Source organism: Gopherus flavomarginatus, chromosome 3, assembly GCF_025201925.1.
Source record: "Gopherus flavomarginatus isolate rGopFla2 chromosome 3, rGopFla2.mat.asm, whole genome shotgun sequence".
Classification (NCBI taxonomy): domain Eukaryota; kingdom Metazoa; phylum Chordata; order Testudines; family Testudinidae; genus Gopherus; species Gopherus flavomarginatus.
Window position 1 is genome coordinate 5465580 of NC_066619.1, and position 26609 is coordinate 5492188.

A 26609-nucleotide genomic window follows, 5' to 3' on the forward strand; every position below is an offset into this window, starting at 1 on the left:
GCAGCTACTAAGGAGCTGAACTTTATGGCCTCTGACTGCTTTGCTGGTGTGTTTCCCCTGGTCCGGATTGTTATACAACTTCCCATAAGGGATTTGAAATTCTAGCTGGGCGTGGGAGCAGGAGTCCCCTGACTGGAGCAGCAGGATTCTCTGGAAAGCAAGAGCGGGGCAGAGTGTGTCTGGAAGCTGGTTCTTTGCCAGTCCTACAGCGCTAAAACAGAAAGTGGGGATTTTTTTCTTTCTTTCTTCCCCTTTCGCGTTGATTTTGAATGAAAGCAAGAGTGAGAAAAACAAACCAGCTCCCACTCTCCAGTCCTGATCATTCTTTTCGGGGACTCCTCTTCCCCCTTTGTTGCTGGGAAACAATGGAGCTTTTCAAGTGGAGCCTGAGATGGATGTGCCTCCTTCCTTTGCTACAGGGTAAGTTTTTCTCCTTGGTGATTGCCAAACAAGAACCCCTTTGCCCTGTAGACCTGAGTCCAGTTTGCTGCTACTGTAGAGTCTGTATTTGTTTTATTGTAAAGCTCTAAATCCAGTAGCAGTGAAATGTGTTATTCTGCAGTGCACCTCCACATAGCATTTAACACAGCTGGGTTTAAATACAGAGTGACCAATTTCTAGCTGTAAGCAGACATGCATAGCATGAGGCCAGAGAGCATTTACGATGGCATCCCAGCTGCACTGGGTGTTGAGAGGCATTGCTGGCTAGTGGTTTGCAGTCAGAACTGCTCGGTTGTAATTCTGCTTCTGATCTTGGGTAACTCACTTAACTGTCTTGTGCCTCAGTTTCCCCGCCTGAAAAAGTTTGTCAGAATGCAATGAATTAGTACAAGTGTTCAGGGTGTGCTAGGGAAGATGCTTAGCTGCTAGAGCCTGAAGGACTACAGCTCTCATTGCTCATGAGGGATGCTTTCATTTAATTCATTTATTTTTGAAACTGCAGACAGAAATCACAACTGTTTTCAGAGACGAACCAAACCCATACACCCCAGAGCTTAGAGGAGCTCAGGCATAACGAGACTCCAACCCAAGCCAGCCTGACTTTTGGTCTGCAGGACCACAGTGTCAAAGTTAGACTCAGGACTCACAGTTTGTCAGACCATTCTCTTTTATTAGCACAGCGCTCTGCTAATAACACCCAGATGATGTGAGCCCCCATGCAAGACCCAAACAGTCTTATTTATGCAGATAAAAGGGCGCGAACTAAACAAAGGGACAAAGAGAGCAAAATTGTAAAATTTCCCCGGGGCACAGCATGCATATCCTACTTCCTTACTAACTCCTATCGATCTAAGGCTAATACTTCACCAATCGCCCTTAAGTGGAGCAATTGTTCTACCTTAATGTCTGCTTTCCTGACACCTGGATCGCAGCATTCTTTTCATTTCTACTTAAAGGCACATACAGCATTCTTTAATTCATTCTATTTCTTTAATATAATTCATTTCACTTTTACAGTAGCCTGCCTAACAAGGAAAGCCATACGGAAAGCTATCTGCTTAGCATGGTCAGGGCTGGAATATGTCACAGTACTTTTGAGATCCTTCCCAGCTGTCACTCAGAACAGCAGCAATGAGCTCCAAAGGGTGCCCTGTCCCCAGGTCAGAGAGGACCACCACTGTGATGTAGGATGTGTGATGTTGGGCAGCAGTAAAGAGTTAAAATTAGGGGGAACCTTAAGCATCATGTCCCCACTCAAAAATCAGTCACTAGTAAAATGAGCAGGGACAGATACTGCTATAGATCAACTGAGGGGCTCTGGGTGATGGTGGATGAACCTCTCCAGCGGTTTGCGTAGTGCACATAGCTGTCAAACTTTGATGCCTTTTGTCCTGCATAACCCCAACCTGGATTTCCCCTTCCATCTGGGACAGGCTAAAATCCAAGACGGCTGATTTACAGCTCATGCTTTAATAGCATGGGATGTGAAGTGCGCTGTGCTTGGTGATGACTGAGAGCTCTGAAATGATAGTAACATGAATCATTTGGAGATAAAAGACATTTTCCTATTTATCCCAGCCTGGGCTGGGTAGCCTCAGAACGACCCCCTCCTGCTTTCACCACTTCCTATTTTCATCATAATAACAAGAAAACTCTATCCACTTTTACCCTAACACCAGCCATAAACACACATGCCCCAGTTCCAGACACATTCTCTCTAGGCCCTGTGGTGGGACAAAAGTGAAGAATCACTGAGAGTATTTGCTTTCTTCTAACACTGACCAAGGAACTTTATTGGAATAAAGAAAAACAACATGATTCCTAATGCTTCTCTCTCTCTCTCTCTCTCTCTCTCTCGCTGTCTGGGTATTTCACTGTAGAACAGGGGTTCTGAACATTTTTCTTTTTAAGGCTATAAAAACTCCATGGCCCACCTGTCCTACAACAATTGTTTTTCTCCATATAAAATGGCGGGCGTTAAGGGGTAGGAAGCAGGGCAATTGCCTGGGGGCCCACATCACAAGGGGCATCACACAACTAAGTTGCTCAAGCTTCAGCTTCAGCCCTAGGTGCTGGAGCTCAGGGCCCCGGGCTGCAGACCTGTATTGTGGGGCTTCAGCTTTCTGCCCTGGGCTCTAGTGTGTCTAACGCCAGCCATGTTTGGTGGACCCCCTGAAATCAGCTCATGGCTCCTCAGGGGGCCCTGGACACCTGGCTGAGAACCACTGCTATAGAGATTTTCCCTAACCCCCAATTCCTTCCTGCTGTAGCTTTTTTAAGAAACAGTACACATCCTTATGCCTCCCTAGGAGCTATCCTGACTCCTAGCTGACAGGAGAGCAATTTGGGAAGAAAGTCATCACTTAGAAAGCAAGCCCCCATTGAAGAGCTCTGCAGTGGGCACCAGATTTGCTTGAACGGGCCCTGGTTTTAGGTACCCGAAACCAACACGGTAGAGAACAAAAGTAAAGTTTCTGTGGGAGAGCACAGCGCATACAGCAATGTTGTCCTAGGCTGTAGCCTCCAGCAGCTGATTCTATGAGCTCTGAGCACAGCGAGTCCTTAAGAATGTAGGGCAAAGAAATCAAAAGGCATCACGGTCGTAGCGACCAGGCTACAGGTTCAGCTTGAATGAGCAAAAGTTCAAACCGTCACGCTATTTTGAATATCAGAGCATTACAACTGGTCTAAACCAGACAAATTACCCAGATTAAAGCCTCTCAAATGTTTGTAAACACTCTGCAGACACACATCCAAATGGTCTAATGAGCTTGAACAGATGATCTTTCATCAGGTTTAATCACCAGCTAAAGCTTAACAGGTTCGTTCTGAACCAGTTCAGCACCAGTGTGGACACAGACAAGCTGAAACAGACGAGTTAGTTCTAGGGTTACTGCCTTTGAAATGCACACACACACACACACACACACAAAAATGGCCACTTCCCCCATCTTCAAAACAAGCCCACTTCAACCCCAACCACAAGGCAACTCTGCATCCTCCCGCTCCCTTCAACAGCCACTTACAGTGACTCACACCCTCTCTCACTGTTGGAGGGCCGACAGCTGCTGTACTTTGACAGTGTGGATCTACCGCTTAAACTGCGGAAATGGGAACACTGCAGCATCTTTTCTGGACACAAACTTTGAACATTAGATACCCCAGTGTAATTAGATAATAATGCAATCTTTAAACACACATAAAAAAAACCCAGCAGATTAATTTTTTTTCTGGCAACTGGCAAATCCATAAAAAAACAGGCAGGCTGGTCAGATATTGGCCAGGTGGTAACCCTAGTTAATTCTCTAAGGGCTGACAATGCCAAAATATCTCCCAGAATGCATGGTGTCTGGGAGAGAGTCAAGAATTATGGGATAGGTACCCAGAAGGTTGTGCAATTGAAAACAATCTAGGTGAATGCTTAAACTCATTCAGTACAACTGGGCCAGTTCTGTAGTGTAAACAGGGCCTAAGACTGCAGATATTCTCCTGTCCGAAGCCTATTTCTCCCCTACCCCTAACACAGTCCTGTCCTGCTGGCATCTTGAAATCCCCCCTGCCACTGCTGCCGCCTGCAGCAGAGGAAGTGTCTTTTGTTTACCAGAACTCAGTGTGTTCAAATTCTCTGCTGGGGTGTAATCAATGGAATTATGCCAGCAGAGAATTTTGAGTCAATGTTTTTCACTGGAAATCCCCTGCAGGAGAGCTGGGGATTTGAGCCTCCTGGTTTGTGTGCAGAATTTTTCTTAAAATGACCAAACCTGTGTTTGTAATTGTGTGGATAACTCACTGCTGTTAACAAGGTTCACAAGTGCCACAGGAGACCCCCTTCCCTGTGGCATGAAGGAATCTATGGTGGAGTTTTCAAAAGGGCTCCGCAGTGTCCTAACTCTGCTCCTAATGAAATGAGTAGTACAGTTCCCATTGCACTTACTGTATTGAATAGCCGAAATAGTGCTCTTGAAATAACCCTAGCCAAGCTAGGCTGTTCCTTAGGGTATGTTACCACTGCAGTCGAAGGTCTGACTGCCGCCCAGGGCAGCGTGCCTGAGCTAGCTTTCATCTAAACATGGGTGTGAAGATACAGTGGTGTGGCATTGTGCACTATCTGCACAAGTCTGCCTGGAACCCTGGGTATAGGATCATAAAACGTCAAGTTTGGAGGGGGCCTCAGGAGGTGTTATAAACAGATAGTTAAGGGTTAATGTCTCTTTTACCTGTAAAGGGTTAACAAGCTTAGTGAACCTGGCTGACACCTGACCAAAGGACCAATCGGGGGACAAGATACTTTTAAATTTTGGTGGAGGGAAGTTTTTGTTTGTGTTTTTTGGGTTGTTTTTTGGTTTTTTTTGGAGTTAAGAGCGGCCAGACAAGCAACCAGATTTCTCCAATCTTTCTGAAACAGTCTCTCATGTTCAAAAATAGTAAGTACTAGATAGAAGGAGGATTAGTTTTTATGTTTGTTTTTTTAATTTGCAAATGTGTATTTTGCTGGAAGGATATTTTACTTCTGTTTGCTGTAACTTGTATCTTAAGCTAGTGGGGAGGGAGTCCCTCTAGTCTATGTAAAGCTTAGACCCTGTAAACATTTTCCATCTTGATTTTACAGAGATAATTTTAACTTTTGTCTTTATTTAATTAAAAGCTTTCTTTTTTAAGAATCTGATTGATTTTTTTTCCTTGTGTAAGACAAGGTGATAGAGTCTGAACTCACCAGGGAGTGGTGGGGGGAGAGAAGGGGGGGGGAAAGGTTAATTCCTCTCTGTTTTAGGATCCAAGGAGTTTGGATCAGTAATCTCTCAGGGAAAGTCCAGGAGGGAGAAAGAAGGAGGGGGAATGGTTTATTACTATATTTTTTGTTGGTGGCAGCGTTATCAGATCTAGCTAGAAATTAAGCTTAAAAGGGTACATGCCAGTCCCCACTTTCTGGAAGCTAAAGTTCAAAGTGGAAATAATACCTTGACATAGTGGCAAAAGTGGGATGTCTAGGACCCAAAAGCCAGTGAGTTTTTTTTTCTCTCCTTTCTAACTGCTTGGAAAGCACTCTGAGAGGGGGTTGATTTTAAAAGCAAAAGCCAGTATGATTTCTTTTTTCTTCTCTCCTGCTAGCTGCTTGAAACAGGCTGAGAGGAGGGCTTTTAAAATTAAAGCGAGTGAATTTTTTTTCTCTCCTTTCTGGTTGAGGAAGTCAGCCTGAGAGCATAGGTGTTAAGTTCTTTAACAAAGGTCTTTGTCATAAAAGCGGCAAGCTTTGAGCCAGCAGACACCAGCAAAAGGCATTTGCAAATGAATTTTTTTTTCTTTCTAACCCTTCGGGCATAGATAGTTAGTTAAAAAGTTTCTGTAACCAAGCAACCCTGAGCTGCAGCATTCCAGGCAATAAGCTGCAGAGGGCACAGCCAGCACAAAAAAGCAGGAACAATGAATTCCAAGGAACGGGCAAGACTGAATGCAAAAAAAACAAGCCAAAGAAGCTGCCCACAAAAAAGACATGAAAAGAAAACAAAAAGAAATAGAAATAAAAAAAATGGAGATAAAACAAAACAAAAAAAAATTAAAAAAAAGATAAAGATAAAAAAAAGAGAAAAACAAGCCCAAGAGGCGGCCCACAAAAGAGAACAAGAAGCCAAAGAGGAGGCCCACAAAAGAAAACAAGAAGCCAAAGAGGTGGCCCACAGAAGAGAGATAGAGATCCCAAGGGAGGCCCACCAGCGGGCCATGGACTTAGCAAAGACTAAGCCAGATGTTCCAGCCAACCCTAACAACTCTTCTCCAAGTACTGTTCCCCATCCCAGGAAATTTCCCACCTACAAGGCAGGTGATGACACTGAGGCCTTCTTAGAAAATTTTGAAAGGACCTGCCATGGGTACATATCTCTGAAGACCAGTACATGATAGAGCTGAGGTCACAGCTCAGTGGACCCTTAGCAGAGGTGGCGGTTGAAATGCCTAAGGAACACATGAACAATTATAAACTTTTTCAAACCAAGGCCAGAATCAGAATGGGGCTAACACCTGAGCATGCCTGTCAGCGGTTCAGAGCCCTAAGGTGGAAACCAGAGGTGTCATTTACCCGACACGCCTACCACACTGGAAAGAATTAGTATGCCTGGATATTAGGAGCAAATGCTAACTCTCTGGCAGAGCTGTCCCTCCTAATGCAAATGGAGCAGTTCTTAGAGGGTGTTCCTGAGGAAATAGAAAGGTACATCCTAGATGGGAAGCCCAAAACTGTAACTGAGGAGGGGGAGATTGGAGCCAGATGGGTGGAAGTGGCAGAAAAGAAAAAAGCTACTAACAAGGGGAGCAAATATCACAGGGGGCAAACAGACAATAAACCCTATCACCGAGGGCAACCCAAGACCCCACCTACAACCCAAGGAAAGCCTCAGCCTCTTTATTCTCCCACCTCACCAGTCTCCAGCAACACACCTCGGCCCAGTGACCAGTCAGCGGGGTGATGCTTTAAATGTAATGAACTGGGACATATAAAGGCCAACTGCCCCAAGAATCCCAACCGAGTGCAGTTCATTACACCACCATCACACCAAAGATCCCCAGGCCCAGATGCCTCTCAAATACCCTCGGAGTGAAGGGAAACTTTGAGAGTGGGTGGAAAGAAGGTTATCACGTGAAAAGACATGGGGGCACAAGTGTCAGCTATCCACCAATCCTTAGTGGACCCCAAGTTCATCAACCCAGAGGCCCAAGTGACAATTTACCCCTTCGTGTCAAAATCTGTAAACTTGCCTACAGCTGAACTGCCTGTCCACTACAAAGGCTGGTCAGGAATGTGGACTCTTGCAGTCTATGACAATTATCCCATCCCCATGCTACTGGGGGAAGACTTGGCCAACCAGGTAAAGTGGGCCAAGAGGGTGGGAATGGTTACACAGAGCCAGGCCAGGCAAGCTTCCAGACCCATCCCTGTTCCTGAGCCATCCACAGGGGCCCTGTCTGTGTTACCAGAGACCCAGACAGAGGTAGTGGATCCGGATCCCCTGCCAACAACTGCAACAGCCACAGCACCTCCAGTCCCAGAACTGGAACTGGAAAAGCAGCCAGCACCAGAACCGTTGCCAGCACTGATGCCAGCTCTTGCAAACCCGTCTCCAACCCCAACGCCAGAGGGCGCCAGTGGGCCTAAACTGGCAGAAGCAGCAGACAACCCTGCCCAAGAGGCTCAGCCAGAGCCTGAAATACCCCCTGGTGCACCAGCGGAGAGCGGTTCACCAGCCATGAAAACAACCCCATCACCTACATCGCTTCCAGAGGGACTAAGCCCAAGTCCACAGTCTGAGGAAGAACTGGTGTCTCCAGCCTCAAGGGAACAGTTCCAGACTGAGCAGGAAGCAGATGACAGCCTTCAGAAAGCTTGGGCAGCGGCACAGAGCACCCCACCGCCTCTCAGCTCTTCTAACTGATCCCAGTTTGTTGTAGAACAAGGACTTTTATACAAGGAGATTCTTTCTGGTGGACACCGGGAAGAATGGCAGCCGCAAAAACAGTTGGTGGTTCCAACTAAGTACCAGGGAAAGCGCTTAAGCTTAGCCCATGATCATCCCAGTGGCCATGCTGGGATGAACAGAACCAAAGACAGGTTGGGGAAGTCCTTCCACTGGGAGGGGATGGGCAAGGACGTTGCCAATTATGTCCGGTCTTGTGAGATGTGCCAAAGAGTGGGAAAGCCCCAAGACCAGGTCAAGACCCCTCTCCAGCCGCTCCCCATAACTGAGGTCCCATTTCAGCGAGTAGCTGTGGATGTTCTGGGTCCTTTCCCAAAAAAAGACGCCCAGAGGAAAGCAGTACATACTGACTTTCGTGGACTTTGCTACCCGATGGCCGGAAGCAGTAGCTCTAAGCAACACCAGGGCTAACACTGTGTGCCAGGCCTTAACAGACATTTTTGCTAGGGTAGGTTGGCCCTCCGACATCCTTACAGATTCAGGAACTAATTGGGGGGCATGTCATAAACAGATAGTTAAGGGTTAATATCTCTTTTACCTGTAGAGGGTTAACAAGCTCAGTGAACCTGGCTGACACCTGACCAAAGGACCGATCGGGGGGACAAGATACTTTTAAATCTTGGTGGAGGGAAGTCTTTGTTTGTGCTTTGTGGGTTGTTCTTTGTTCTCTCTTGGAGTTAAGAGGGGCCAGACATGCAACCAGATTTCTCCAATCTTTCTGAAACAGTCTCTCATGTTCAAAAATAGTAAGTACTAGATAGAAGGAGGATTAGTCTTTATGTTTGTTTTTTTTATTTGCAAATGTGTATTTTGCTGGAAGGATATTTTACCTCTGTTTGCTGTAACTTGTATCAAGCTAGTGGGGAGGGAGTCCCTCTAGTCTATGTAAAGCTTAGACCCTGTAAACATTTTTCATCTTGATTTTACAGAGATAATTTTAACTTTTTTCTTTCTTTAATTAAAAGCTTCCTTTTTTAAGAATCTGGTTGATTTTTTTCCTTGTGTAAGACAAGGGGATTGAGTCTGAACTCACCAGGGAGTGGTGGGGGGAGAGAAGGGGGGAAAGGTTAATTCCTCTCTGTTTTAGGATCCAAGGAGTTTGGATCAGTAATCTCTCAGGGAAAGTCTGGGAGGGAGAAAGAAGGAGGGGGAATGGTTTATTCCTCTTTGTTTTAAGACCCAAGGGCTCTGGGTCTTGGGTTCCCCAGGGAAGGTTTTTGGGGGACAGAAAATGTACCAAAACACTATATTTTTGGTTGGTGGCAGCGTTATCAGATCTAAGCTAGAAATTAAGCTTAAAAGGGTACATGCAGGTCCCCACTTTCTGGACGCTAAAGTTCAAAGTGGAAATAATACTTTGACAGGAGGTCATCAAGTCCAACCCACTGCTCAAAGCAAGACCAATTCCCAGACAGATTTTTACCCCTGTTCCCTAAATGGTCCCCTCAAGGATTGAACTCAAATCCCTGGGTTTAGCAGGCCAATGCTCAAACCACTGAGCATTGCACAGGTATGGTAAGTGCTCAGCCCTTTTGAAAATCACACCACTTATTTATCTATCTATCTATGGGCTTAGGTTCCTAATTTTTGTCCACTACCTCTAGCTTTAATCTCTCTATGCCTCACTTACCTCTCTCTCCAACAGGTAAAAACTCTTCTTACCTACCTACCTCAGTGGGGTGTTGGGTGGCCTCGCTGCCATATGCAAGCTCCAATGATATATTTGGATGTGGGGCAGCAGCTTAGAGCTATGGAGTTCAGAGATGGAGCAATACGCACCTTGCCTGAACCTCCTGTTCAGTGCGTTGGAAGATGCACTCCTTAGGGTTTGTTTATGCAGCGCGGTGATGCACACTTCTCTAGAACCTTCCTGTGTGAGGGTTGCTGTGCCGTGTAAACCAGCCTTAAGAGGGGACCTAATCAGGGCCAGCTCTACTGTTTTTGCCGCTCCAAGCAGCGCACCGAATTGCCGATGCTGACGGCAGGGGCAGTGCCGTTAGGGTTGCATGCGCGTTTCTGCAGTGGCGGCAATTCGGCAGCAGCTTCTGTCTTCAGCCGGAAGACAGAAGTTGCGCCACTGCAGACAGCTGAACATAGAAGCTGCCGCCGAATTGCTGCCGCCGCAGAAACACGTGAGATGCCCTAACGGCACCCAGACTGCCCCTGCCATCCGCGTCGGCACTTCGGCGCGCTGCTTGGGGCCAAAAACACAGGGACTGCTGCCCCTTGCAGATTGCCGCCCGAAGCACCTGCTTGGAATGCTTGTGCCTGGAGCTGGCCCTGGACCTAATGCAGGGATGTCAGACTCATTCTGTCCCAAGGCCTGAATTACCCTTTTGGTCAGAGGTCACAGCAGAGAGGCAGGTGGCAACAGAAGGTGACGGACAGTCAGCTGGCGAGGTGGCCAGAGGAGAGGGACGAGCGGCGGGGTGGTCAGCCAGCACAAGTGCTCAGAGTGAGCAAGGTGCCTTCTTCCCCAGGTGGGAAGTGAACTCATACAGATGCACCTTTGAACCCTGGGGCCTCACTGACCCAGGACAACCACTATGAGTGGGATATGGTAAGGGGAGCAGAGGAGGGCACAGAACAAGCAATTTTTGGTTGTAGAACTCAAGAACATGAGGCAGTGCCCCACGCACTCTGGGGTGGGTGTCCTGCTCACAGTTTTAGGTTTGTGAATCCTGCTTGTGGCATTTTCCCTAATTAACGCCGAGTTACTTCCCTCCTTTCATTAAAATATTCTTTTCTACACTCAGACTCTGTGCTTACGAGAGGGGAAGTTTTGCCTCTCAGAGGCGCCCGGGGTGACGTGTAATTTTCCCAAGTTACTGGGTGGGGGGCTCGAGCCGGTTTTGTGTTGTATTGTCGAAAAGGAAGCCCTAGGTATTGAACCCGGCCCCGGTTGCTGCTGGCGCCCCCTGGAAGAAGGGTTACAAGTTATAGGCTGTTTGAGCATCCACATGAGGGATGAAATTGACCTCTGTGCAGGGGACCAGTACAGGGCTTATCCATTACTTAACATCCTCAGAAGAGGACTTAATCCCCACATAAACCTTGTGCTGGGCTTTGCACAGGGGCAAAATCACTGTAGAGGAGCTGTAAGAAAAATGGCCACAGACCCACTTGTCATAAGGAGCTGTCAACAGGGAATGGAAGCTCTGCCCTTGCAGCATTTTCCAGAGATGATATTAACCACAAAAGCCTTTGATGGTTATGAGTATTTAACCAGCTGCCTGCTGGGTTTTTCTTTAGAAATACTCGGTGATTGTGTGTTTCTCTCTCTTGGCTTGAAAGCATGAATGGGCAAACACATGTATTAAAACACTGTGGTGTTTACAGCCCAGCTTCCAGAAAAGGAAACAACCATACCCACTCCTTTAGTTCTGGCAGGGCTTGTTAAGGGTGTGCCCATATTTTAGTTCTTGACACTAGGATCCTTCCTCTCCTTTCTTACATGTTTTGACAAGCAGTGAAATAGGCACGCTGACCCTTAAAGTCTCACCACTGCATCTGCATCCAGTGAAATGGACGGGGTAGTTCACACTTCACAGCTATTGTTTCAGGCTCTCTGCAAAGTCAGATGAGTTCACTTGGGTCACATTTTGAAGCTTTTCTCCGCAACCATAATAGTTAGAGACTAACTTTTTCTTTTAAACAAAAGCTGAGATTCTGGAGAACAGCTGAAAGGTCTGTCAGGGCCTCACCTGGCAGCTAGAGCGTCACACCTTCAAGAGGACACATCCTATGCTTTGGATAATGCTGATATGCTGCGGGGGAGGGTTACACTAACGTACAGTTTTTCTTCGGGACTGATACTTGGAAGCTAGTGCTCTATGTTACTATATCTTCTCTCCCCCTCTTTGTCTGCCACCTTATAACTAAGCATTAAAGGGTAACATCCACCCCTGTTCAGAGAGCTTGCACAAGGCCCATGTAGCACTTGTCTTATGCCCTAAAAGGGTTTGAAATCTGGCTCCACATTTCTGTGCTCTCCAATTGCTAATATTTAACTATTTCCCCTATATTATTAACCTTCAGGCTTTGAGCTTTAGGAATGTGTGTTTGCTTTTACAACCATTTGCAACAGGGCTTTCCCCTGCTGCCTTCCAAATGGAGGCACTTTGAAAACAAACAAAACCCTCCTCGCTTGGCAAACTGTCTTTGACTTCGCTGTGAGTTTTCTCTGTGTCACAACGGTTGGGGAAGGCCCAAAGAGCAGCTACCAGAAGAGCCATCCTGTAGTACTGCCACCTTCTCACCCCTCTGCTCTTCTTGCTTCGAGTCCTTACTGAGCTCATTGCTGATTGCCAGAGGCTTGGTCCTTCGCTGATGTAACCCATCATGACTCCCACGGAGCAGTGCTGCTTTAAACCAACCCAGGCTCTCGCCCAGTAATTGCTTGCTATCTTGGGTACCCCTACTAGCGCCAGGAGAGAGAGCTGGATTCATTCCGCCTCATGCATCAGCCATAAAATTGCCATGGCATTTCAGCTGCAATGTCTATTACCGGGTGTGATGGAAGAGGCAGAAAGACACAGGGGTAGATTCACGTCTGAGCACGGAGACAGGGGAGATGCTGTTTGTACGCCCCTATTCAGCAGCTACAGGGGGCCCAGGGCAGACTGAGGCAACTCCAAGGGCTGCCCTAGGAGGTGCCTTTGCTTCATTGGCCTCTTTGGGGCTTTGCAAGAGTGCAGGTCCATTGCAGCCATGCCCCTCCCTTCCTCCTCCAGTCCACTCTGCCTTGGAACGCCCCTGTGATGAATATTGCAATCCCATGCAGCATGTTTGGGGATTGCATTGTATAAAGTGTATGGATCACTGTGGGCCAGGGATTGTGTGCAACTGCAGGGGGAGGGTTACCCCAGCTCCTCCAGGAACCAGAAGCAGTGAGGAGTGATTCAGATAAACACCTCCAAGAGAGGCACTTCCATCCTCCATCCCCACCCCCCCAGGAGGCTCATACAGACTGGCTCAAACTGGATTTTCAAAAGACCAGCAGACAAAGAGAGGGCTTTGGCTATAAAAAGGCTGGGATTAAACTGACTCAGGGCCTTCTTTCTGAGCCAGCAAACGGACAGGACCTTCTGTCCAAGGGGGCCCCCAATCTTGCAGAAGGACTGGGGAAACATTGGCCTACTAGGGCCCCATAAGACTGTGGAGTGATTCCTATTATGCTTAGTGTGTGTTTACATCTGTTTGCTTTTGATGTTTTCTCTGTAATGCTTTTACCTTATGAATAAAGGTGCTGGCTTAGAAAGAGCTTGGTTGTAACTTGTAACTGCTGGCAATACTCGGGTCATGGTCCTCGGAGAGACAGCAACGCACTAGTGCTGGCCTTTAGGCAGACTGACTCGCTGGAGTTATGAAGTGTAAAGCAGGGAGTTGTGAAGCCTTAAAACTCCCGTCAGGAGGGAGAGAGACATGGGTCTCCAACCCAAGAGAAGTGACAGCTCAGAACTGGCAACCTTAGTGGGTGCCCTCAAGGGACCATGAAGGTGCAATACAGATGCAGTTACCCTTGACATTATGACAACACCCAGATTTGCAGCAAAGGCGGTGGAGGGCCAGTGAAGTGCCTGGGAGGGATAGAAACTTTCTGCCTTGAGGGATATTCCCCAGGTTGAACTATGCCTGCCTGATGCCACCTTTGCACCAGCCTTACTGTCAGCCCAAGACACGTCTTTATAGAAAGGGGTTCCCCTGAACTCTGCTAGATCTCAGACACCTGAGCTGAGTCTCTCAAGGTGGAACACTGGCTTGGTCATGAGGTTACTGGCAGGGCCGTCCTTAGTCATAGGCAGAATAGGCAGCCGCGTAGGGCCTCACTCTGCCTGGGGGCACCACTCTGCAGGCAGCCCAGACAGTGTCGAAGCCGGGCTGCTGGGTCCTAGAGAGAGCCGAATGCAGCACAGTCTGAGGGAGGGGATTGGCTGCTGGGGTCTCTGGGAAGGGGAGGGGGTAGGGGTGGGGAAGGAGCTCACCTGTGAGTGTGACTCTTTCCCCCCGGCTGAGGTCAGGTGAGGCAGGCTCTGCGGCTCTGGAACCAGTATCCTTCGTTGTCCCCCATAACATCCATTCTTCTCCTCCCTGCCCCTTTCTCCCTCCTCCCCAGGAGCACCCCTCTCTCTCTCCTCCCTCCCCTCCGTCAGGGCTGGGTTGGGTGAGGTGCTGGGGGGTAAGTGGGGGGGAGGAGGCTGGCTGCCTGCTGAGGAATGAAAGTGAAAGTAACTCACATCCTCGGCAGGCAGCCAGAATTGGAATGTCACACAAGTCTTGGCTGGGGTTAGTCAGATGTGTGAAAAATCAGGATAGGGGATTGGGGTAGGGTGAGCAGATATCCCTATTTTATAGGGACAGTCCCAATTTTGGGGTCTTTTTCTTATATAGGCTCCTTTTACCCCCCCCCCCCATCCCTGTCCTGATTTTACACACTTTCTGTCTGGTCACTCTAGGTGGGGGTAATTGGTGCCTATATAAGACAAAGCCCCAAATATCGGGACTGGCCCTATAAAATCAGGACATCTGGATCTATCACCCTAGCTGGGGAGCGCCTCTCCCCTGGGCTGGCAGCTGCCAGCGATCCATCTCATCCGGGGGGAGCTGCACAGGGCAGGATGAGCTGCTGTGGCTCCATGGGTGCCCTGTCCCTGAGATCAGATGCTGTGCTAACTTCACCATGGTCTGTTGGGCTGGCGGCGGTGCCCATTGGCGTGTGATTGGACGTGAGGGTTTGCTGCTGCTGTTGCCACTCTGCACCCCAAGAAGTGGATTTTGGGGTCCTGCAGTTTTCCACCTATCTCCTCCTCTACTGCAGCTGTTGAACCAGCGGGCTGGGGTGTGAACCAAGCATGAAAGCAGTACTGTGTTGCCATTTAGATTGTCATTTAACAACTTTGTTTGCCAAAAATTCTTGCTAACAATCCTGAATCCAATTTCAATATTTTTTTTAAAAAAAATCAATATCTTAGCCAAAAACAGAAAATTAAGTTGTTGACAATTATTAGTGACAGGTTTGGTTTGAGGCAGGGAGTGGGTCAGTTTTCATCAGAGAAACAAAAAATGTTGACTGACTTTCCTATAGCCTGTTACTCCTGATAAGAGCCCTCCAACAACTGTAATATGCTCATCTCCTTACTAGTGTATAAAGCAGGGGTCGGCAACCTACGGCACACATGTCAAAGGTGGCAAGTGAGCTGATTTTTGATGGTATGCAGCGGCAGGCTGAGTGGCTCAGCCCATCACTGCTCTGGGGTTCCGGCTGCTGCCCTATTGCCAGCTGGGATACCAGCCATTGGCCCCACTCAGCACCTGCTGCTGGCCTGGGGACCCCCAAGGAACCCTAGGCTGTCAGTGGGCTGAGCAGGCCAGTTGAACCACTCAACCTGCTGTCAGCCTGGGGTTCCATTCACTCAGCCGGCAGCGGGCTGAGTGGGCTGGTGGCGGGCTGAGCAGGGCCGGTGGGGGGTTGAGTGGCTCAGTCTGCTGCCAGTCTGGGGTGCCAGCAGCACTCAGCCTACTGCTACTCCGGGGTTCCGGCTGCCGGCCCCTTGCCAGTCAGGAGCCCAGCCACCAGCCCCACTCTGCCTCCTGCCAGCCTGGGTGAGCAGAATCCCAGGCTGGTAGCGGGCTGAGGGGGGGTTGGCGGCCGGGATCCTGGCTGGCAGGAGTTGGTGGTCAGAACCCCAGACCAGCAGCGGGCTGAGCAGGGCCTGGGATCCTTGTCTAGGGTTCCAGCCACCAGCCCGCTCCTGGTTTGGGGTTTCATTTACTCAGCTGGCAGTGGCCTGAGCAGGACCGGTGGTCAAGACCTCAGATAATAACAATAGTTTATTTATATAATATAGACATAGAGAGAAACCTTCTACAAACATTAAAATGTATTACTGGCACAAGAAACCTTAAATTACAGTGAACTTGGCACACCACTTCTGAAAGGTTGCCCACCCCTGGTATAGAGTGACCATATGTTGTACTAAGATTCACCTGCTTTTTTTTTTCCCTGTGAGTCAGTATAACTTTTGCCAGCCCAGAAGTTGGGCAGCCAATGTTTTACGTTTTCACAATGTTTTCTCCAACTTTCATAAAGTAAATACATAGTTAATATGAGTTAAAAAGGCCAGAGACACTTCTTTGTGAAGAATCTGTACAGCAGATCATGCCCATAGACGATCCAGAAAAGAAATTTGAGATTGAATTTTTTAATGTTGTGATGGATAAAGCAGTATCTGCTGTTGATGAAAGGTTTAATACCTTGCAAGTACACCATGAACAGTTTGGATTTTTGCATGACATAACTAAATTCAACGAAATAGGAAAACAAGAGCAACTAATGACAAAGTGCAAGAACCTAGAGAGCCTCCTGAAGCACGGTGATGGTTTTGATTTAAATGGACTTGAATTGTACGAAGAATTGAGTACACTGTCATCAATGTTGCCACATGCAAAATCGGTGATGGACATTGTACAGTTTATTCATACCCGCAAACTTGTTGACATATATCCTAATGTGTACATTGCCACTCGTATTCTACTGACAATTCCTGTAACAGTAGCATCAGAAGAACGGAGTTTCTCAAAACTAAAGCTCATTAAAAACTATCTCCGCTCTACAATGAGTCAGGAACGCTTGACTGGTCTTGCCATTCTTGCGATCGAACAAGACACGACTTTGTCTTTGTCATATGATGACATTATTACTGATTTTGCAGCCAAAAAAGCCAGAAAGATTGCTTTTAATTAAAAATAAATCTTTGTTTCAATACCTCTTCATATAAATTTCCAATAAAATTTTGATAAATTAAAAAAAAATATTATTTGCATCATTCTGTCATATCAGAATTTTTTCTATAGTGCTGCTTCTTTAGTGCTAGTCCATCAGCATTACAGTGTGCTTAATTAAGTTAAACTGGTTTTAATAATGTGAATGTGGCAAGTTTTCCAATACTATAAGCTTATGTTTGTGTTGCTAAGAGCAGATCAGGCACAGAGGCACCAGTTTAATAATCTCGCCTAGGGCACCATAAATCCTAAGGCCAGCCCTGGTTACTGGGGCCACTTGTACAAGCCTGATACTATCTCAGCCAAACTGGGATTGTTGGTCACTGGGTCTTTGCTGCTGCCAGTACTTTAGGAAGGGGCTGCTGCAATTATTTCCCTCCCTGCTTTACAAAAAGGCCCAGGTCCCGGGGGTACATGTACCACTGAGAGGAGAGGTAAGTGACTGGGGAAACCTATTCATTCATTTTCCTTTCTCATAACCAGGGAGGAAGGTTGCATCTCTGAGAAAACAAACTGATATCAAGTGCCGTTCACTGGATACACTTACATTTCCCCCCCCCAAAAAAATTGTGGATCACGGATCGGATGTGGATATAAATTTTGTATCTGCGCAAGGCTCTAGAGATACTCACTCTGCTGTGGACCATACTGTAACCTGTCTATGGATAAACAGAGCATTTCACTGTCTAGGCCTCTCTCCTTGTTCACCAGCATTAAGCATTTAATGTATTCATATTTCAATGAAATAACATTTTAGAAGCTGAAAAGCAAACTCTGCCCATTCTCTTCCCAGTAGATTCAGAAACAGCCAGAAAGTCCCTTCGTATTTTTTCCTGAATTAACGAACAATATTAGGCATGTAGTCTAGCAGGAGACTGGAGTTTCCTACAAGCAAAGCTAACAGGTCTTTAATCTATTGTTTCCTTCGCACCCTGCTGTGCCCTAAGTTTTGTTTGCTTTGTCACTCAGTCCCTTCACATACTGAGCTAGTGGCTTTGCAGGTTTTGACTCTCGGGGTGAATGTGAGAATTTTTCACCGCTGGGGGAATAAATGATCAAATCCTTAAAGTTATAAAGATTTTTTTAATGACCTAGGGGAAATGTGGTGAGAATCTGAAACATTTTTTTCCATGCTTCTTTCTTCAAAACCAAATTATCATTCAAGATTTGGTAGGGACATAACATGTTTTGTGCAGCAGAAGAGACGCATCTATTAGAGATGTATGGTAGAGTGTTTAAAGGGTAATTCAGAATGCTCGTGGGTCAGATTTATGGTTGATTTTGGAATGAATACAGATGCAATCTTTTCGGTTGACTGGCTGGGATCTACCCCTTAAAGGCCCCGGAACCTTTGTTGCTCATTGCAAAAAATGATCAATACAGAAATTCAAAAGCTAACTACTGTGACCTGGGCTGTCTTCCTACAGTTGTGAGAGAATTATAGAGCAGGTCTATGAACCATCACTAGGTCGGTAACTCAGTTGCCTGGGCCTTCTCGGATCTGGAACCCTGACATCTGGGCAGTGATATTGGACGCAATAATTGTATTGTCGATTGAAAAGTTGTGAGTCACCTTATCTAATCATTTCCAGTGTTTTTAAGGCTCGCCATTTTATTTCCATTGTTGCCATAGGAAGTAGCCACAGAGCCCAGCATAGTGATCCACAGTGAAGTACTAAGTGAGATTAACTGAGCTTGTCAACATTTTTTGAATTTCAATGAATTTTTTCATAGGAAAAACTTAATTCTGCTAGGAAAAAAATCATCAGATTTTGGGAGGTTTCTCACTGGTTCTATAGCTGACTGAAATTTTCCAGTTTTTTAAAAAATTTCATAGAAATTCAAAAAAATGGCTGTGAAATTTGTAACTTTTTTTCTATTGGCTTTACACATTAATGGCAATATTATTACTTCTTTCCAACCTTGCTCCTTGGTACCAATGCACCATGCCTTCCTCTAAGAAATGCAACCCTAGGAAATTAAAACTTAGAGGGTTGCTATTTTTTTTTTATATCTAGAATATGAAAATGCAGCAACAAGTGGTAGGCTAAGAGTCTCTTTTTTCCTAGGCATTAGCTAACGACTGATGCTCTGCAGAAGTGTTTGTCTTGTGCATGTAAAGTTCTAAACTGTGCTTTGATTGTACCGTAGTATCAGAGGGGCAAAGCTTCCTCATAAAGAACATCCGGCTGGAAAAGTGCATGCAGGTCGCTCACCAGGATAGCGACCAGATCAGCCTGGCTGATTGCAAGCTGCATGCCCAGCAGCAGCAATGGAGGTGGGACCCCAGAACAAAGTCCATCGTCAGCCTTAAAACCAAACAGTGCCTGACCATCCAGAAGCCGCAGGAGTTCGCATCAGCCTACCTGGAGCCGTGTGGGGACAGGGAGCGCCAAACGTGGGCTTGCAGCAAGAAGGGACACTTGACCTTGCATGGCCTGGGCTTGCATCTCAACACGAAGCCAGGCCACAGGGTCTTTGTGTCCCGGGAGAAAGACAAGTTCAGCAAGTGGAAGACCCTGTCAGATGAAACCATCTGTGCTGTCAGCCCCACAGTGGCTACGAGGCTTGGTGACCCAATGCAGGAAGCTGTAGCTGCGTTGGGGGGGGTTCACAAAAGTAAGAAGAGGTGGATTTAACCATTAGCAACCCAATTACTCTTTGGGATTCATCACCTAGAATCCATCTAACACCTGACTTAACAGGCTGGTAGTTCATGTAAAATCATTCTCATGCATGATTGCTCTGGCCCTGGTCTTGTGAGATACTGAGAAGCTTTAGGGACATCTCAAACTCCCTCAGTTACCACTGATTCCAGCGGCAAATGACAGGTGCTCAGCACTTCACAGGTTTGAGTCCCTATATATCAACATATAAAACTAGTGATGGGCAAACCTCAAAAGGTTTCCGACAACCCTGCTTGTCAACTCTGCCTTGCTACATAGTTTAAAACCTATTTGGGGGATGAGCATGTTATAGTTTGTAATATTCTCTGAATCGCCTGAAACTTTGGGGTTTGCTAAAAGTGGGGTGGCCGGTTCATTAAAGTCAGGCTTTCGTTCATGGGATTTGTGATACTTCCTACTACTGGATGGGCCCTAAGATCTTAGACTAACTACCTCCTCTTTCATCACACTCCTACTCTGGATTGATCAGAAAAACATTTTTTTTAAGTTATCTGCATTGAGAGGCTGTTTACAAAAAAGGAAAGGAAAAGAAAGCTTGATTCAATTTTCAGAGCAGTAGATTGCTGAGAATTCTTTCTCTGTTCAGTTCCAACCAGTTCACTCATCCCTGATGAAATCGCCCATCTTTCCTCACCCTTGTGATCTGCTGACCACAATCATCTAATCTGATCTTCTTATATTGCAAACCACCACACCCTAACCCCAGCAAGGACGGGGAAGAAGTAGAAGTTGGTATTGCTCATTGTGAAGCTCTTGGGAGTACTCAGGGTTCTGAGGCACCTCACCGCTACCTGCCCTTAGCGGAAGCAGTTCTGCCTCATGCCTGCTGTGGCACAGTTCCCTAAAACCAACAGCCTTTGGCCACCGACAAGCCCTGCTTTCCAGGTCTCCACAGGTCTCTCTGTGTAGGCTAGTGACAGACACACAGCAGTCCCTTCTATCGGCATCCCCCTCTGTAGCATCCAGCCCATCACTGGACACTCAAAGGACTTACCAGGAGAACGTAAGAACGGCCATAGTGGGTCAGACCAAAGGTCCATCAAGCCCAGTATCCTGTCCTCTGACAGGTGCCTCAAAGGAAATGAACAGGCAGGTAATCCTCAAGTGATCCATCCCATCGCCCATCCCCAGCTTCTGGCAAAGAGAGGCTAGGGATGCCATTCCTGCCCATCCTGGCTAATAGCCACTGATGGACCTATCCTCCATGAATCTATCTAGCTCCCTTCTGAGTATTGGCCTTCACAACAGTCTCTGGCAAGGAGTTCCAGAGGTTGATAGTGTGTTGCTTGAAAAAAAATACTTTCTTGTGTTTGTTTTAAACTTGCTACCTATTAATTTCATTTGGGGGCCCCTTGTTGTTGTATTATGAGAAGGAGTAAATAACACTTCCTTATTTACTTTCTCTATACCACTCATGATTTTATAGACCTCTTTTCCAAGCTGAAAAGTCCCAGTCTTATTAATCTCTCCTCATACGGAAGCCATTCTATACCCCTAATCATTTTTGTTGCCCTTTTCTGAACTGTTTCCAATTCCAATATAACTTTTTTGAGATGGGGCAACCACATCTGCATGCAGTATTCAAGGGGTGGGCATACCATGCACCCCAGCGATAGGACAAATGCCTGCAGTTCTGTCTTCAGTGTTTTCCCATGCTGACATCACATTCTTATGTTAACTGAGAATGCAGATATAGCTCCCATTGTGTTTGGCTTACAATGCTTAATTTTAATTTGGAAACAGGGATAAGTGAACATGCTTTGTCTGGCAGAAAAACCTGTCTGTCAACTGTGCCTTGTTCCATAGTTCAAAACATATTTTTAGTAGGCCCATAGAACTCCTTATATAGTGTCAGTACATACATTCAGAAGCAATAATAATGACTGGTGTGTCATCAGCTTTAATTTGATACCTTACAGGACACTTTTTGGATAAATAATATGGAAGGCGTGTGTTAGATGTAGTGAATTTTTCAGGCCTGACAAGAGTTGCTGATACAGAGTAGCTGGCATTGAGGGGCTTTTAGGGTCACATGTGATTCCAGAATTGGGAAGTAACCAATTAAAAGTCACTTATGTTCGAAAGTGAGAATAGTGCGAGGAGGTTGGTTGTTTCAGTATTGCCAACTCCAGATGTTCAAACCTCATGCTGGGCCCTCCAAAATAATGAGATCATCTTTGAAATAATGATATTTCAAACTGATCTTTTTGAGGGTCTCCTTATTTGCCTTCCAGTTCTGGGGCCTTTAGGGTGCCTTTAGGTCACATTTTCAAGCCTTCTTCAATCATGAGAAATTTACTTTATGTTAAAAAAAAATGAAGGCTGAGGTTACATGATTCCATATAATGGAACTTTAAGACAAACACCAGAAATCAAGAGATTTGTGACGAAATCACAAGAGCTGGCAAATGGTATCGGGAGAGTTTTCTTTTTGATTTCAAATGAAGTGTAATCTACTGGCTATGAGTTCATAGCTCTGTCCCTTGTCCTACCTCAGGGAGCTGGGCAGTGCAGCTCATGTGGTAGTCACAGTTAATTTCTAAGAAGGAAAAATTACTCTAGAATACAGAGCCAGTCTGCCAAGGAGCTAGAAAATTTTTTTGGGTCCTTTGGCATCACCATTCTTACTAGAGACTGAAGACGATATGGTCTGCTGGCCTGAGCGCAGGTCTGAGAGCCAGGAACACCTGGGTTCTAAATCTGACTCTGCTCTGGTACCTTTGGGCAAGTCAGCTTCCCTGTGCTTCAATTTCCTCATCTGTAAAATGGGAGCAACACTTTTAAGTGACTGTTGCCGTCTTAATAATAAAAGTTAGAAAGGTTAGACAAACACCTATCAGGGTGGTTGAGCTAATACTTAGTCCTGCCTCGGTGCTGGGGACTGGACTAAATGACCTGCCTAGGTCCCTTCCAGTCGTACGTTTCTATGAGTCGGTGCTTTCACTAGTTCTAGTGTCTAAACTCTAAGATAGCTCCCAGCAATAGATATCGAATGGTGGTAGCGTTTCCAGGACCTTTAGTTAATTAGCCAGCTCACCATCCAATCAGATTCCTCCTTCCTTTCAGCCCATTTGGGTTATAAACTGGGAGATGGGTTCATGACAAGAACATTTCCCTTACAAAGTTGTCTACAGACTTAAACATCTGGAGATCACATCCGTTCTCTACTCTTCAGCTCCAGGGACCACAAAAGGATTGGGACATGCAGTGAACGGTCCAGTGCTTTCTGTAAGCGACCCATGTAATGGGGTTCCCCCCCATCCAATCCCTTGAGGACACTATTTCACTGTCACAAGGTTTTTCCTGATATTAAAGCTTCACTCTTCTCTTGGGTTGAGTTGCTTGGTAAATTAGTCCCTTGCTCCCCACAATCCCTTTACTTTCTCCAAGACTAAGACCAGCTGGACCCCACAGCTCTTCATTCAGACATTGAAGCTGTTGCCCTGGAGTGCAGGTCTCCTTTTATTCCCTACACTGTTTGGCGTAATAGCATCACTCCTGGTTATACACACTGTGAATTCTCCAGAGAGGCTGGCATGACACCTCTGCTCCCATAGCAGCATCTAATGGAGTGATTGTATCTCAGAGGCAGGGGACCTCCTCTCCTTCTGCTACCCAATCTAGACTGATGATCAAGAACAGGGGATGGGGGCTCTGATTTGCCGCTCTCATAAAGGGTCTACCCTTGCAATGCCAAGGTCAGTATGCTAGTCATGTACCCCTAGACCATCCAAAATAACTCCCCTAGTCTTTGGGGCTTAGAGCTTTCAGATACTTAATCACCAGCATTTGATAACTGAAAAGCTCGTGCCTACTTCATTTGTCAGTAATGCTCATAACAACATATCCTATCATTTAATATCCATTTGGCCATGTCCAGTCATTTAACATGTCAGGCAGGCATGTGGGTGTATCTCAGCTCTGACTCTGCCTGCACCTTCCGTTGTGCTTCAGCTTTTAACTGTTTGTTTGGATCGTGCCCATCCTCCTTAGACCGGATGTTCCTCAGAACAGGGACCTTGTCTAACCCCCCAGGCCAAATTCTGCCCTGACCACCGGTTTGATCTTGCAAGCTGCTGAGCGCTCTCAGTTTGAAATTCATGAAAATTGAGGGCCCCACTGGATCGGGCTCTTGCAAATCACGCAGTCTAAACTACCTCAGGGAGGCTGCAGGAGAAATAAGCCAGGGCAGGCTTTGTCCCAGTGTGGTTTGCTGAGGGACATGCAAGCCCATGGTGCTGTATCGTGAATAAACAATAACTGTCTGCATCTTTGTTTTCTAAGCTAAAACCATCAGTTCCTCTGCAAAGATGCACACCAGCTCCAGGGGCTCTCTGATGGAGTTGCCTGCCTCCACGTTGGCTGAGTTTAACAGCACAGTTCCTGCACCACGGAGCGACCAGATGCTTCTAGCAATGGAGGAGGGTGGGTGCTTTGCTCTCTTGAATGCACGTGTCTGAAGCACAGCAGAGGCTGTAGTTTGGTCCCTGTCACGTCACACCGCTGTGACGCTTGTCTGGGCAGTGGGAAGCAGTGTACTGGTGTGGGGCTCTGGCTGCCCCAGATGTGCTAGAGTCAGAACGAGAGTGGCGCACAGCCATTCGTAGCACCCTAGCGCTACAGCCGGGCTCCCAAGCTCTTCCCACCCTGATAGCAAGGGGTCCTGCAAGTAACGTGTAGCCATAAAGAGAAAGGATAATGCAGTGCAATGCTCCCCCCCGTTCAGCAGTACAGCCCACTAATGTGTGCATCTCTGCTCCTTCCCCACCCCCACAGAAGTATCTGGCCAATTTAAAAATCAACCTGGACACCGAGGGAAAGGTGCTGGGGCCAGGCCTACAGGTATGTTGAAACAACCAATGAGAAAAGGGAAAAGACAGGGTGGAGCGTGGGTACCAATGTCCCTTCCTCTCCCTGCAAATAGGAAACTGATCCTGTGGGATATGCCCCCTACCCCACTTGGTGCTATCTGATGCTGATGCTGCTCAGTGCTCCAGAAAGAACTAAAGCACCTCCCTTCATCCAACTGCCTGCAGTATGCCCTGGGGGGAGAAATTCCTCCTAGGGATCGGTTGCACCCCCAGCATGGGAGTAAGAGTTACCGTGATTGAGTGCTGAATCCCACTCCACCCTGAGCTTACTGTTGATATCCAACAGTTGCTGTCCCTTGCTCCTGCTACCCTTTGCATCCCAGAACTCTGGATTGCAGGGCAGAGAATTCTGAATATTCATTACCCGCTGAGAAAGCGGGGGAACTTGCCAGGGATAGGCTGTAAAAATGCAGCCGTGAGCATATGGCAAAGCTGACCCATGACCCTATGAACAAGGAGACCACCCATAAGTCATCTCCCCCACCCACATCCTCTGCTACTCTTGACGAGGCTCTAACGGTCCATTTTAGTCTGGAGCAATATGACAGAATAACACAGCAAAGCGGTTAAGTGAGGAAAATGTGTGTAATTATGCAATTTGATTCCATTTCAGCCACCAAGTGGAAGACAGCCATGCTAGTCCTCAGCCCCTTCGCATTTATACTGGGGCTGATTATACTGACACTGAATGTTCGTTACAACAAGTAAGTGGGATGAAGTTTCTCCCTTAGCTGCTTTCCTGTTGTCACAGCTGTGCAATTAAAGGCCTGAAAGCCACACATGTACTAGAACATGTAACCTCCAGGCCACATACAGGCTCTCACAAGTCCTGTTACTATGTCCCCACCCCTTCCCACCCCCATCTCTGAAAGTTTTGTCCATGTTCTGGTCATCTCTCCCCTTTGACTATAGTAGAACCTCGGAGTTACAAACACCTCAGCAATGGAGGTTGTTCATAACTCTGAACAAAATGTTATGGGTGTCCTTTGACAAATTTACAACTGAACAATTGACTTAATGTAGCGTTGAAACTTTACTCCACAGAAGAAAAATGCTGCTTTTAACCATCTTAAATTAAATGAAACAAGCACAAAAACAGTTTCCTTCTCTTGTCAAATCTTTTTTTTAAAGGGAAAGTGTAACACAGTGCTGTATTGCATTTGCTTTTTCCTCGTCTCTGCTGCTGCCTGATTGCGTACTTCTGATTCCAAATGACGTGCGTGATTGACTGGTCAGTTCGTAACTCTGAGGTTCTACTGTATAATCGTCTCCTCTCTGGCCTCCTGCTGCTTCATCCCTCCTTCCCTCCAAAATGCAGCTGATAAAGTCTTCTCCCTCTTCCCTTTCAATCACATTACACCCAGAGAGGGGCCGGTCTGTGTGGGAAGCTTGCTGCTGCCGCCCACAGCATACTGTTCTGGGGATAAAGGATTCAGGCTCCAGGGCTGCTGATTCAGCTCTAAATTCACATGGGAAAACAAGCGACAGGCAGATGCAATTACTAAATCTGTTGAGAAGGGCATTGCCCACCTTGGATATAAATGAAATTTTAGATGAAATAACTGATTTTTTTGGTCCCACTTTTTTCTGTCCTCTTAGGAAGAAGAAGCTCTCTGCTCTGAAGAGCTACCCAGAGAGCTGCAGCAGAGCTGCCTTACAGGAGCAGTCTCCATTAACGGTGACGGCAGGCAGCTGGCAAAGCAGCACGCCAGCCTCTCATTCCTCTTCCTTGCAGCACGGGGAAATACTGATTGAATGGAAGGATGGGACCGTCACTCCCCTTTTTGATAACGCTAACTTTTAGATGGGCTACCTCACAACTAACTGAGCCCGTCTATACTATAGTGCCCTCTGATAAAATACTCCCACTGGGAACAATCTATCCTTAGTGAATTTTCTTCAGTAGCCTAATGGTTTTGACAGAAACCAGCAAACACTGTTTTACACTTGAGAACGATCACATGATGCAGCACAAAGTTATAGAAAACAGGGCAGATTGTGTTCTGTTTGTTGAGGTGCACACAGGGCCAGCTCTAACTTTTTTGCTGCCCCAAGCAAAAAAAAAGGCACCGCCCCGCCGTAACCCCCACCCTGCGAGCGTTGCCGAACCCCCTCCAAGCGCTGGGTCGCCCAAGTCCCCGCCCCCCTGAGCGCCGCGCCGCCCAAGTCCCTGCGCCCCTGAGCGCCGCGCCGCCCAAGTCCCCCGCCCCCTCCCCCAAGTGCCGCCCGGTGGAAACAAAAACAAAAACAAACAAAAAAAAACCCCTCCAGCGCCACCGGGCCGAAACAAAAACAAAAAACACCACCCGAGTGCCACCCCACCCCAAGGTGCCACCCCAAGCATGTGCTTGGTCAGCTGATGC

The 26609-nt window shown here is 46.9% G+C and overlaps 1 protein-coding gene across 2 annotated transcripts; it reads left to right on the forward strand.

The window, feature by feature from the left end:
- On the forward strand, nucleotides 1-26051 carry LOC127046515 (uncharacterized). Of its 2 annotated transcripts, XM_050943655.1 has the most exons (6): nucleotides 1-420; nucleotides 18840-19307; nucleotides 23660-23800; nucleotides 24152-24217; nucleotides 24860-24950; nucleotides 25846-26051. In XM_050943655.1, the coding sequence occupies exons 1-6, from the start codon at nucleotides 270-272 to the stop codon at nucleotides 26048-26050; spliced, it is 1122 nt and encodes a 373-aa protein (XP_050799612.1). In that variant the 5' UTR covers nucleotides 1-269; the 3' UTR covers nucleotide 26051. The 2 variants fall into 2 exon arrangements, with proteins under 2 accessions (XP_050799612.1, XP_050799614.1); XM_050943657.1 differs by lacking the exon at nucleotides 24152-24217.
- Nucleotides 26052-26609: the final 558 nt, after the last annotated feature.

What these genes read in the sequence shown, in the direction of transcription:
- LOC127046515 (XM_050943655.1), top strand. Translation starts at nt 270, where the DNA reads ATGAAAGCAAGAGTGAGAAAAACAAACCAGCTCCCACTCTCCAGTCCT. An exon ending in CCTCCTTCCTTTGCTACAGG is followed by an intron (nt 421 to 18,839) that starts GTAAGTTTTTCT and finishes ATTGTACCGTAG; the next exon opens with TATCAGAGGGGCAAAGCTTC. An exon ending in GCTTCTAGCAATGGAGGAGG is followed by an intron (nt 23,801 to 24,151) that starts GTGGGTGCTTTG and finishes CCACCCCCACAG; the next exon opens with AAGTATCTGGCCAATTTAAA.